Source organism: Monodelphis domestica, chromosome X (assembly GCF_027887165.1).
Source record: "Monodelphis domestica isolate mMonDom1 chromosome X, mMonDom1.pri, whole genome shotgun sequence".
NCBI classification, from domain to species: domain Eukaryota; kingdom Metazoa; phylum Chordata; class Mammalia; order Didelphimorphia; family Didelphidae; genus Monodelphis; species Monodelphis domestica.
Genome location: NC_077235.1, coordinates 34,875,487 through 34,889,526, shown reverse-complemented (window position 1 = coordinate 34,889,526; position 14,040 = coordinate 34,875,487). Strand labels below are relative to the sequence as shown.

Here is a 14,040-nt window from a genome sequence, read left to right as displayed (position 1 = left end):
CTCTATGAAATAATTTTGGATTCTCTGGTATGGCACGGAATAGGTTAATTTAGGTAGAGCTGTCATTTATAAGAACTTTATGAGCAATTAATATTATCCCTATTATTTAGATCTTTACTTGTGTGAAAAGGATTTCATATATGTGTTCATATGGTTCTTGAGTTTGTCATGGCAGGTAGACTCCCTGGTGTTTTATACTTTCAACAGTTGTTTTTGAATGGAATTTCTCTATATCTTGGCTGTTGGGCTTTATTGGTAGAATTAAGAAATGCTAATGTTTGATGTGGGTATGTTTTATGTCCTGCCACATGCCCAAAGTTAATTGTTTCAATTAGTTTTTTTGGTTGATCTCTAGGATTCTCTAAATATATAATCATAACACCTGCAGAGTGCTAGCTTTATTTCCTCATTGCCCATTCCAGTTCCTCAAGTTTCTGCTTCTCTTACTGCTACAGCTAGCTTTTCTAGCATAGTATTGAATAGTAGTGGTGATAATGGGCATCCTGATTTTATTGGGTAGGCTTCTAGCTTATCCCTATTACAGTAGATAATGTTTGCTAATGGTTTTAGATAGAGGCAATTTATCCTGTTTAGGCCAAAGAAGAATTAAGAGGGAACCTGAAAGCTGTCCTCTACAGGATGTCATGGAGAAAAGGGATTAGACTTCTTCTTGCCTTTCTTCCACCTACCAGAATCAGAATACTATAGAAAGGAACATGTAAGTCACCTCTTGTGTTATTCTGATTGTAGCTCCACAGTATTTAAATTGTTTCTTTCTAGTTGCTTATAGTATTTTCTCCTTAACCTGGGAGTTACAAAACTTAGAATAGACCCCAACAGGAAAATTCACCAGTATATAATTGCTATCTTCTATTTTCAAAACTTCATGGCAATTTTCTTTCATAATTTCTCTTACTATACTGCCTAAACTTTATTTTTTATCATAAAGTTCAAGTACTCCAAGAATTGTCATACTTCCTCCATCTATTTCCCAGGTTATTTGATTTTGTGATACTGTTTCATAGTCTCTTCCAATTTGCTTTTGTTTTATCTTGCTGAAGAGTCTTGTAAAATTCTTCTTTCTAGGGGATTCAAACTTTCATTGTTCAGATAGCAAGCCCCATATTTTACCCACTGAACCACTGCAATCTCCATAAACTGAGATATTATGGGCATTAAAAGAAGTTAAGGAGGGCATCTGGAAAATGTGATTGAAAAGAGATGATGTAAGATGATTGTGGTGTTCCCTCTACAGTATTCTGAATATGGGTGAGAAACAGAGGTAGACTTCTAAGTATAGGAAAGGACAGAGATGGAGCTTGTTAGAACCAGATTCAAATTATTCCACTAAGACAGGATTATGAAAATGATCTAGTACTGGAAAACAACAGAGTAAAAGAAGTTGCCAGCTTCCCTTTGCCCAACTCTAACTTTTAATGTCATTATTATTTATTATGCACTATCATATTTTAATGAATGGTTTTTCCTGGTTAGTTTTGAGATTTCTTTTTATAACTGGTTGATCTTTTTTTCCTAAGTTTCTTGTATTGCTTTCATTGTATCTTGCTGTCTTGGAAAATAATTATTTTTTCTAGGGGATTTGAACTGTTTTTCAGGTAGCAGGCCCATTTTACCCACTGAACCACGGCTTTCTCTGGGATGAGAGGAGGCTACAATTTCTACCAACTGCGAAATGATAGAGAATGAAAGGAGGAACACAGAAAAATGTATGATAGAAAAGATGGGTAAGAGACATTTGAAATATTGCCTCTGGTAGTACTCTGAAAATGATGGAATAGCAATGGAAACTTCTAAATGTAGGCAAGTAGGAAACGGAGCTAGTTAGAAATAAATGAGAAAGTTACTTGAAAACAGAAAATTGTATCATATGCAGTATCATCAGCAAAGAATGATAGCTTTATTTCCTCATTGCTTAGATTCTATTTCCTTGAGTTTCTTCTTTTATTGCTACAGCTAGTATTCGTAGTACAATATTGAAGAGTAGGGGTGATAATGGGTATCATGATTTTATTGGGTAGGCTTCTAGCTAATGCCCATTATGTTTGTTGATGGTTTTAGGTGGAGGCAATTTATTGTGTTTGGGCTAAACAATAATCAAGAGGGAATATGAGAGCTATTCTTTTTCTTTTAAACCCTTACCTTCTGTCTTGGAGCCAATATTGGCTCCAAGGAGAAGAGTGGTAAGGGCTAGGCAATGGGGGTCAAGTGACTTGCCCAGGGTCACACAACTGGGAAGTGTCTGAGGCCAATTTTGAACCTAGGACCTCCTGTCTCTAGGCCTGGTTCTCAATCCACTGAGCTACCCAGCTGCCCCCAAGCTATTCTTTTTCTAAAGGATGTCCTGGGGAAGAGCAATTGGATTTCTTCTTGCCTCTATTTCTCCCATCATCCTCAGAATACTATGGAAGGGAACACTTAAGCCATCTCTTATGTTATTTTGAATGTAGCTGCATAGTATTTAAATTGTTTCTAGTTGTTTGTAGTCTTTTGACCTTAAACTGGGAGTTAAACAACTTAGCCCTAATGTTCCTGTACATTTTCCAGTTGGGGGTCTCTTACAGGTGTTGGTAAATGGATTCTTTCAACTTCTGCCAAGTAAGTGTAACTTGTATCCAGCCCTATATCCTTCTTCATACTCTTCAGAGTAACTTGAGTACTGCCTTAGTAACTTGCATTCTAGCCTCCCATAGCCTCTACTCAATTCCTCTACTGTTTTCAAGTCACTTGCATACTTCTTTCTTAGTCTGTCCATAATTTAGTTTGCTTCTTAAAAGCTCCATCTCTGTCTTACTTTCCTATACTTAGAACTCACCAAAGAAACTTATAATAATAAATAACTAATTTCCTATTCTTTTCTATTTTTCCTCTTTTGGTTTTGGTTTTCTTTTAGTCTTCCTGAATTAAGAAGTTTTAGCTTTCCAATACTGATTTTTAAAGATTTATCTATTATTATGAGTGGTTTTCTTTGGTGAGCTTTGGGACCTCTTTTTCTAATTGGTTGACCTTTCTTTCCTAATTTTATTGTATTGATCATATCTTCCTAAAGAACTTTCCTTAGAAAGTTGTTCTTCTCCTCTAGGGGGATATGAGCTCTAGTCTTTCTGCTAGCAGACTCGGTGCTTTGCCCACTCAGCCACAGCTTTCTCTGGGTTGAAAGAGGCTACAATCTCCATCACCCAAGAAACAATTGGATTGAAAGGAGACCATCAGGGAAATGTGTGATAGAACAGATGGGGCAAGAGACAGCTGAAGTGTTGTCTCTGATAGTATTGTGAAGAGAGTGGGAGAAAAGAGAGGCAGATTTCAAAGTATCAGCAAGTAGGCCAGAGATGGAGCTTGTTAGAAACAGATTTCAAACTATTCCACTGAGATGGTATTTTGATATCTGGTCCTATAAAACAAGCTTCCCTTTGCCTAATTCTGATTCTAATGAGTTATTATTTAATGCATTATTTATTATAATTTATCATATTTTTAATGAGTAACTTGCATTCTAACCTAGTAGCCTCTACTCAACCTTTCCTAATTTCCTTGTGTTGCTTTTATTATATCTCCTCTTTCAGCTACCAGGCCCAGTGTTTTACCCACTTAGCCACAGCTTCCTCTAGGTTGAGAGTAGGCTGCAATCTCCATCACCTAAGAAATGATGAGATTTGAAAGAAGAAATTGAGTAGAATGCAACTTCTAAGTATAAGAAAGTTGGAGTGAGAAGGAGCTTGTTAGAGGTAAACCAGCCTCAAATATTTTATTATATCTTGCTGCAGGGTCTTAGAAAAATCTCTTAGCCTAGAGGAAGCTGTGTCCAAAATCTTTTTCTGATCATAATATTCAGGTAGTCTAAGAATTCTTATATTGCCTCTCCTTGATTTGTTTTCCAGATCAATTGCTTTTATAATGTTTCCTATTCTTTTCTGTTTTTCCTTTTTTGGATTTGGTTTTCTTCATCTTGCTCTTCTTGAATTAATAAATTTTTAATGAGTTATCTATTATTATCTTGCAGAAGAATCTTGGAAAATAATTCTTCCTTCTAGAGGATCTGAAACTCTCCTCCTTCAGCTTCCAGGTCCCGGTGTTTTACCCACTCAGACACAGCTTCCTCAGGTAGGAGAGAAGGCTACAGTCTTTATCAACTCAGAAATACGGGGATTGAAGGAGGCCATCGGGGAAATGTGTAGGGTAAGAGAGGTTGAACTGTTGCTTCTGATAGTATTCTGAAGACAGTGGGAGATAGCAAGGCATATTTCTAAGTATAAGCAAATAGGAGAGAGGTAGAGCTTGTTTCCTTTGAAGCAAACCTCAAAGAACTTGAAAACAGAAAGAATGCAAGTTAACAGGGTAAATTTCTATTTCTGTTCAGAGTATTAAGAATCAATGTCAGATGAGGTAGGCTCCTTTTTTTCTTCTCATTTTTTGTTGGTTTGTTGCCAAAGACCAACATCAATCTCCACCTGAAGTGAAACTTGATGACAAGGTGTTAAGGATACATCAGTAACATGTGTGTGTGTGTGTTAATAATTCCAAGCATACTAAAAAAACCCAAGTGAACCTTCTAAAAAAAGTAAGAAAATAAACACCTTCACAGAATCAAATCACAATTTATCTACAAGGAAATGGTCTCTCCATTCCACAGATATTGCTGTGAACAAATGAAAATCATCATACCTAAAAACAGATTACTGTCACATTATATAATACATTCCACATACAAGATCTAACAAATTTAATATGATCTTGTCATTCACAGATATGGAGGAAAAGTGAAAAAATATAATTCTGCATAACATCAATGGGATATTATCACAGCAATGCTCTTAATTATATCAAATTGAAATTTATTACTAGGACATGGAGAATAAATATGAGACATGGTTGGCGTTCCATTGTGGCAGCTGCCTTCTGCAGATTGAAACTCAGTTCTGATTGACTTGGAGCCCCGTCTTGTTACCACTGAGCTATGGCTTCTTACTACTATAAGGACGCCATTGAAGAAACGGATGATAGAAAATAGATAAGGTAAGAGTTGCCTTAATTGTTCCCTCTAATACTCTACTGAGGATGTTCAGGTATTAAGGATGCCATCAGGAAAATGAATGATAGAAAAAAACATGAGGGGACTATTCTAGAGACATTATGAAAAAGAAAGGCAAACTTCCAAACAAAGTAGGACAGGCAGGCACACACCTTGTTACAAGCAAATCTCAAGTAATTCCACAATTCTACATTTACTCTACTGTTTTTAAATATTACCTAAGACACTACTGTGATGAAACTTGGCTGATACAGAAAAACAATAGTCAATGAGGACATTAGATAAGAAAGAAGTGCACTAAGCCACCACAGCCTTGATCTGCCAAATGCACAAACTGCAAAGAAAGGGGCCCTCTGTTCCACAAAAAAGGGGGAAGCACTTAGCTCTAGACACATTGCTATCATCACTTTTCACATTACAGAAAAATGAATTCCAAACATTCACAAGATTACATCTTTCACAGGTGTGCAAGGATAAGAGAAACAGTACAGGATTTGCCAAACTTAATTAGGTCTAGCTGAACTTTACTGCTAGAGAATGTAGAAATATTCAGCTAAATTGCTGTTAATAGTCAGTATCTAGCTTCCAAGGTTTTGAACCTGGTCTATCTGACTTCAGACCCCATCTTATCTTTTTGTTTTTGAAATTTTATTTAGTCAATTTAGAACATTATTCCTTCTCTACCTTCCCGTAGTTGACGCACAGTTCCACTGGGTATTACATATGTCCTTGATCAGAACCTATTTCCATGTTGTTGTTCCTTTAGAGTCTGTATCCCCAGCCATATCCCCTCAACCCATATAATCAAGCAGTTCTTTTTCCTCTATGTTTCTACTCCCATGATCTTCCTCTAAATGTGGATGGTGTTCTTTCTCATAAGTCCTTCAGAATTGTCCTGGATCATTGCATTGCCATTCAATTGTACCACAGTGTATCAGTCTGTGTACAATGTTCTCCAGGTTTTGGTCCTCTCACTCTGCATCACTTCCTGGAGGTTGTTCCAGTTCACATGGAATCCCGCCAGTTCATTATTCCTTTTAGCACAATAGTATTCCATCACCAACATATACCACAATTTGTTCAGCCATTCCCTAATTGGAGGGCATCTCCTCATTTGCCAATTTTTGGCCACCACAAAGAGCACAGCTATGAATATTTTTGTACAGGGCTTTTTCCTTATTATCTCTTGGGGGTACAAAGCCAGCAGTGCTATGGCTGGATCAAAGGGCAGGCAGTCTTTTAGTTCCCTTTGAGCATAGTTCCAGATTGGGGCCCCATCTTATTACCCCTGAACTATGGTTTCCTTCAAATTGGGATGTTTTAAAATCTCTACCATAGTGGACCATCATCAACTAACAGATGCTAAGGATACTATCAGGTAAAAATAGAATAGAAAACAGATGGGGGAAAGGATGGCTTAATTGTTCCCCTCTGATGGTATTCTAAGGATACTAAAAGAAAAACAGGCAAGCTTCCAAGGAAAGTGAAATAGGGAAGATTGATATAACCAAATCTTATTAGTCTACAAAGCCACCAAGATAAAACTTATTGGGTACTGGAAAACAATAGAGTAAATGATGAGATACAAATTTAGTGAGGAAACTTTGCCACTCTAAACACAAAGGCACAAACTATAAGGAAATGGTTTTCATGTTTCACAAAAATAGCTACAAAAAATGAAAACCATTCAAGCTAAAAATAGATTTCTACCAGCATCTTTTACATTACAGAACAATAAATGTCAAATGCATGAACTACTCAAATGTTAAGTCATTTAAAAAATTACAAAATAGAATTAGGACTGGAATAGATGTGACTGTGAAGAGTAATGCAAACAGTCTTAATTGTATAAAATTTAAAATTATACAAATTAGAACATGGAAAACTAAAATAGAAGATACGGTAAATTATTGGAAATTAAAACTTTAAAATCTATACAAAATCAAGACAAATAACTCAGATCAAAATCCATTAAAATCTCATTTTACACAAATTCAACATGCATAAAATCAAGTATATTTGATTGGAAACTGAAAAATAAGTAAAATAAAAAATTTTAATTGCTAATTCTGCACCATTTTCCTACATTGCATAAATTCACACCAACACAACTCATTCTTGCGAGTCATGACATTATTTTGCACCAAACATTACCTCCCACATCAGTATGGATGCATAGTCCTTACCTGGCCACATTAGAGCAGTATTTCTCTTTGTTTCATTAACACTATGATAATCCTAAGAAAAGTAGGAAAGTGTCTACATATGTTCTATCTCTCCACACACACCCCTACCTCTAGGTTATAAATTACAGATAATACAATAAGGATAGGTTGGAAGGGATTTGGTTATACGTTACTCTGTTATAAATATCTATACCTCCCCAGATCTACAAATCTCTCCACAGAGATTGCTTCTGAATGGTTCCCTACTTTATACTCCAAATTTACTAAACTTAACTAAGCTAATGCTACCCACCCACAATAATCTAAAGGTAAAATGTCTGTGTGCAAATCTGACAGGGCTCAGCGATGATTAGCTGTTAGTTGTCATAGTACAGGAATTCAGTAGGTGTCAAAGGCCAACAGGTACAAGATAATCCAAGCAGCAGTAATATGTGATGAACAAGCAGTCAAATCTACAGGGAAAAACTAATTCTCCTCTGGTCTACCCAGAGGGGAAAAGCCACAACCCTTGGCTTAACTTAACTGTCTTTCTCCAACAGCAGCTGCTCTCCTTGAATTCCAGAACTTTGCCCCTTGCTATCAGTCTGCAAACTCACAATCTATTTAACTTTGCTCATAACAGTTCCCCCCTTTGAACAAATTCAAAATAGTGTTGAAGACAATATTTTGTCATTTGTGCACTAACAAACTTATATTCCACCTAAACTAAAATTCTTACCCAAAACAATAAACAGTCTATACTCACTTATCTTATCCTATCTAACACTACCTTACTCTAGGGAATTAGATCAAGGAAAAGAAAAGAGAAAAATTATACACTGAAAGGTTACAAAGTTCAAAATTACAAAGCAAAACCATCAAAATAGAAACGCAAAACATTAAAATCATAAAAATACTATTCTTATAAGTGAATACAGAAAAATTCTGTTACTATTGTAATGCATAAATAGAAAACTTAAAAGTATTTTTTAAATCCAATTAACACATTGCATAAGCTTTTACAAAAAAAATTAAACCAATCCATCAAACTTACTTATGCAAAATACATTAAAAAATAAATGAAAATTTAACTCAAACTAATTCTAACTTATAACCTTATTCTTATTACAGGAAACTGAACTTTTACAAAGAACCTTATAAGTATCCTATGTAAACACTTAATTAGCATCATATATTAACTACATACATATTTTACATATACACATCTACCTATGCACTAATATAATTTTAACCCTAAATATAATACACACTATGTGGTATGTGATACATGTGTTGCAATGTAATTCAGTATCCTAATCTAACTATAGCCCTATCTTAATAAAATCTCCTAAAATTAACTCTACTTTTTATATATGCTGTTATGTTATTGTTGCATGCAATATACCTACCAAAACTTCAGATTTTCCATCTTCTTATCTTGTCTGAAGAAATCTCTTCTTCTCCGAAGTCCATGTCAGTAATATGTACTGTTGAATGCTTAATGAAAATATACTATGTTACCTTATACATTACCCAAATCCTTAGAAATATTAGTTCATCAATTACTTGATCCTCTTCATTGAAAATTTTCTTTAAAATCTTTGCTTATTAGATAGAAGTCTTTCAGTCTTTGCACAATATCCAACAATTTCCCTGAATCCTTCTCTTCAACAAATGTCCTCTTCCACTGGAATGGTCCTCTCCTTATTGATCTATTTGACTGCAGACTCTATTTGATGAAATCTTAGCTTTCCACCAACTCTTCTTCCTCCAGCGCCTCTGCCCGCAGAGTTTCCAGCTGCCACTGGAGGCTTAGTGCTGGGACCTTCCTTCTCCCTTACCATCAAACCCAAATGTTCTCGAATTCTGGCTTTTGGGGGCTGAGGGGGGGGTACCTTTTTAACTTGAGTCCAGCAGGAGAGTTCCTTGGCTCTGTCTTGTTGTTAGGTTTGATTTTCAGGCCCCCTAGGAGCAATTTAATTTGTAATTGGTAGGGAAGGATTTTCAGAGGTCTAAACTTTCATTGCTTCTAAGCTGCCATCTTGACTCCGCCTCCATTATTCTCTTTAATAATATTTATTGTTTCTGTGACTTGTTTTTTAAACTACTCATTTTTTATAATTGGGACATTTTAAAAGTATTCAATTAATTGTTAATCTCCATGGTTCCTAATTGATTGCAGAATGATCTGAAAACGATGCATTTAATATTTCTATTTCTCTACATTTACCTCTAAAGTTTTTATGCCCTAATATATGGTCAATTCTTGTAAAGATATTATAGACCACTAAGGAAAAGGCTGATTTCTTTTTATTTCTGTTTAGTTCTCTCCAAGTATCTGGCATATTTAAGATTTTATTCATTTCCTTGACTTATTCATTTTTCAGTTAGAGGGAGCTTGAAGTCCCCCACTATTGTAGTTTTACTATCTCTTCATTCACTGACATTTTCCTTTAGAAATGTAAATGCTTAGCATTTTTGTTTCATATAGATTTTATATTGATATTACTTTATTATCTATGGTACCTTTTAACATGATGTCCTTTCCCCACTTATCTCTTTTAATTAGAACTCTTTAGCTTTAACTTTGAGATCATGATTACTTACCTCTACTTTTTTTGCACCAAGCCAGACCATGATAAATTCTGCTCCAGTCCTTTATTTTTACTTTGTATGTGTCTCTCATTTTTAAATGTGTTTCTTATAAATGACATATGGTTGGATTCTGGTTTTTGATCCATTTTCCCCTTCTCCATCTTTCTTCTCTCCTCTATCTTATGTGAATGTAGACTCAAAAGTATTCCCCCCCCACCCGGTTTTTCTTTGTTAAATGCCACTACAAGTGCTCCAAAAAGACCCCCCAAAGTTTCCATGTTTAATATGTCATTTCCACTCAATTCATTTTAATGAGGTTGACACCATCTTTGCAATTTGTAGATTTAGCCAGTGAAGAGAAAAGGTTCCTTCAGCCAACTTCATTACAGATTGAATTAAGAACCATAGACCTTTAAATGGTAACAGAGTGGAGCATCTCTAGAACACATACATACACCATGATTTTTGGAAGGTGGATCCACCTTAGACTGACTCCAGTTGGTTTGTTTTTTTAAAAATTTCTACAGTTGAGTTTCCGGGTAAACATGGCTGCAATCTAGACGCGAATCACTTCCTCTCCCTGGCACCAAACGAAATAAGACTACCTCAAAAGAGCATAAAAATCATCCCTGGAAGAACGGAGGGACTCTCTAGTACACCACAGTAACGAAGGTACGTGGGGAGTGAACATTTCCACACTATAAGAAGGAGGAAAACCTTGCACAAAAACGTGCAGTGAGCTCCCCTCCCATGGAACCAGAGTAAGGGCTCAGAGTGCTCACCAGGGTTAACGAGTGAGGAACGTCTCTGTCTAGGGGGCACACACACACCAGGGTCCTTCGAAGCTAAGGAAGACTACTAGGAAAATACCTCTCAGGGTGGTTTCACTGGAGAACCCTGCGGCCTGGAAAGCATGCAGACTGCAGGGGCCCTTGCAAACAGTAAACAGCATGGAGTCTCCAGAAACTGTAAAAACGGCCTAAGACCAAAGCTCCACTCCTTACTGTGTGCACACCACAGTCCTTGAAAACTGACAGGAACTACCAGAGATCAATCCCTCAGAGCAGTTTTACAGGAGATTCCTGCTCACCAGAGAGAAGGGCACGCTAAGAAACCACGGAGGCTGGGAAGAACTAGTCTGAGGCAACTTAAATCCACAGAAAACCCACCCATATCACCTAGACCTCTGACCAAACAGGAAAGGGAAAACCACCAATGCAATGGCTCACACAGCCCAAGACCAACCCTCCAAGAACAAAGGGGGAAAAGTGACTATTGAAAACTTTTATGGAGGTAAAACCCAGGGGACAGAAGAGAAAGAGGATGAAATTCAAACAAAACCAAAACATGCCCAAAAAAATGGAAATTATCCACAAGCTCTGGAAGAACTCAAATTGGAGCTTATCCAAACGATGGAAACCTTCTGGCAAGAAAAATGGGAAAAAATTCAGGAAGAGGCCAACAGCCTGACAGACAAGACCTCATAATTGGAGAAAGAGCTGGACGACTCTAACAGAAGGGCAGACCAATCTGAAAAGCAAAACCAGTCCCTAAAGACCAGAATTAAGCAACTGGAAGACAGTGATCTTGCAAAACAGCAAAAATTAATAAAGCAAAGCCAAAAAATTAATGAATTAGAAGAGACAATGGGTCTCCAACCAAGAATCAACTACCCATCAAAACTGACTATATACTTCCAGGGGAAAGAACGGGCATTCAACAAAATAGAAGAGTTCCAAGTATTTGCAAAGAAAAGACCAGAACTCAGTGGAAAGTTTGACACCCAAACACAAAGAGCAAGAGAAACATGAAAAGGTAAATATGAAAGAAAGGGAAAAGGAGAAAAATATTATCTTCTTTTATTCAAACTCTCTTCTATAAGGACTACACTTATATCAAATTATATATACACTAATATGTGGGGAAAATGTAATGTGTAACTCTTAAAACTTGTATGCAACATAAGAATAGTTAGAAGAATCATGCATAGGGAAAGATGGGGGCATCAAAACAATATGGAGAAAGGGGGGATATTGTTGATGGTACTAAGATATACTTCAATAAATAGAAAAAAACTAAATAGAATAATCCTTCTTACACAAAGATACACAAGGGAAGGGGAGGGGAAGAATTCTCCTATAAGGAGAGGAAGAGAGTGCCAATTGGTAAAACATAAACCGTACTCTCAGTGAAATCAACTCAGAGGAAAGAACATCTAGATCCATTAGAATCTTGAATTCTATCTCATCCAACAGGATAAGAGAGAAGGGTAAATTAAGGAGGGAAGTAGAGGGGCTAGAAAGGGAAGCATATCAATGGAGGAGACTAGGGGGACTGACCTAAAGTAAACCACTGGTTTAAAAGGCTAAAAGCTAAAGAAGAACGGTCAGAATTAGGGAAGGATATCAAAATGCCAGAGAATCCACAAGTGACAATCATAACTTTGAACGTGAATGGGATGAACTCACCCATAAAAAGTAGACGAATATCAAAATGGATTAGAATCCATATGTTGTCTTCAAGAAACACACATGAGGAGGGTTGATACTCACAAGGTCAGAATTAAAGGATGGAGTAAGACCTTCTGGGCCTCAACTGATAGAAAGAAGGCAGGAGTGGTAATCATGATATCTGATAAAGCCAATGCAAAAATAGACCTGATCAAAAGGGATAGGGAAGGTAAATATATTCTGTTAAAAGGAAGTATAGACGAGGAAGTATCACAAATCAACACATATGCACCAAATGGTATAGCATCCAAATTTCTAATGGAGAAACTAGGAAAATTGAAGGAGGAAATAGACAGTAAAACCATATTAGTGGGAAACCTAAACCAACCGCTATCAAATTTAGATTAATCAAATAAAAAAATAAGAAAGAGGTAAAAGATGTGAATGAAATATTAGAAAAATCAAAGTTAATAGACATATGGAGAAAAATAAATAGGGACAAAGAGGAATGCACCACATGGCACATTCACAAAGACTGATCACAGAAACATGGCATACAAATGCAGAAAAGCAGAAATAATAAATACAACCTTTTTTCTGATCATAAGGCAATAAAAATAATGATCAATAAGGGTACAGGGAGAGCCAAATCAAAAATTAACTAATATGATACTCCAAAATTGGTTAGTCAGAGAACAAATCATAGAAAGAATAATTTCATTGAGGAAAATGACAATGGTGAGACATCCTTCCAAACCTTATGGGATGCAGCCAAAGCACTATTCAGAGGAAAATTCATATCCCTGAGTGCATATATTAACAAATTAAGTAGGGCAGAGATGAATGAATTGGAAATGCAAATAAAAAAACTTGAAAGTGAACAAATTAAAAACCCCCAGAAGAAAACCAAACTAGAGATCCTAAAAATTAAGAGAGAAATTAATAAAATCGATAGAACTATTTAACTAATAAATAAGATTAGAAGCTGGTACTTTGAAAAAACAAACAAAATAGACAAAGTACTGGTCAATCTAATTTAAAAAAGGAAAGAAGAAAAACAAATTAACAGCATCAAAGATGAAAAGGGGGACATCACCTCAAATGAAGAGGAAATTAAGGCAATCATTAAAAACTACTTTGCCCAATTATATGGCAATAAATATACCAATCTAGGTGATATGGTTAAATATTTACAAAAATATAAACTGCCAGACTAACAGAAGAAGAAATCAAATCCTTAAATAATCCCATATCAGAAAAAGAAATCCAACAGGCCATCAAAGAATTCCCTAAGAAAAAATCCCCAGGGCCTGATGGATTCACAAGTGAATTCTATCAAACATTCAAAGAACAGCTAATCCCAATACTATACAAACTATTTGACATAATAAGCAAAGAGGGAGTTCTGCCAAATTCCTTTTATGACACAAACATGGTACTGATTCCAAAGACAGGCAGGCCAAAAATGGAGAAAGAAAACTATAGACCAATCTCCCTAATGAACATAGATGCAAAAATCTTAAATAGGATACTAACAGAAAGACTCCAGCAAGTGATCAGGAGGATCATTCGCTATGATCAAGTAGGATTTATACCAGGAATGCAGGGGTGGTTCAATATTAGGAAAACCACCCACATAATTGACCATATCAACAAGTAAACCAACAAAAATCACATGATTACCTCCATGGATGCAGAAAAAGCCTTTGACAAAATACAATGCCCATTCCTATTAAAAACACTAGAAAGCATAGGAATAGAAGGGTCGTTCCTAAAAATA

The 14,040-nt window shown here is 36.0% G+C and overlaps 1 protein-coding gene across 15 annotated transcripts in view; it reads right to left on the bottom strand.

The window, feature by feature from the left end:
• Nucleotides 1-14,040, bottom strand: part of CD99L2 (CD99 molecule like 2) — a 150,920-nt gene that overhangs the window by 2,213 nt on the left and 134,667 nt on the right. For 3 of the 15 annotated variants that reach the window (XR_008914779.1, XR_474689.3, XR_008914778.1), the window contains one exon: nt 8,625-8,712. The exons of 11 other annotated variants lie outside the window; for them this stretch is intronic. Coding sequence is in view for 1 of the 4 variants with exons in the window: in XM_056809822.1 (XP_056665800.1) it covers nt 8,690-8,712 (23 nt within the window). In the remaining 3 variants the exon portion in view is untranslated. Of the gene's footprint in view, nt 1-4,596; nt 8,713-14,040 lie in introns of those variants that run through there. One more of the 15 variants, XM_056809822.1, reaches the window with a different exon arrangement.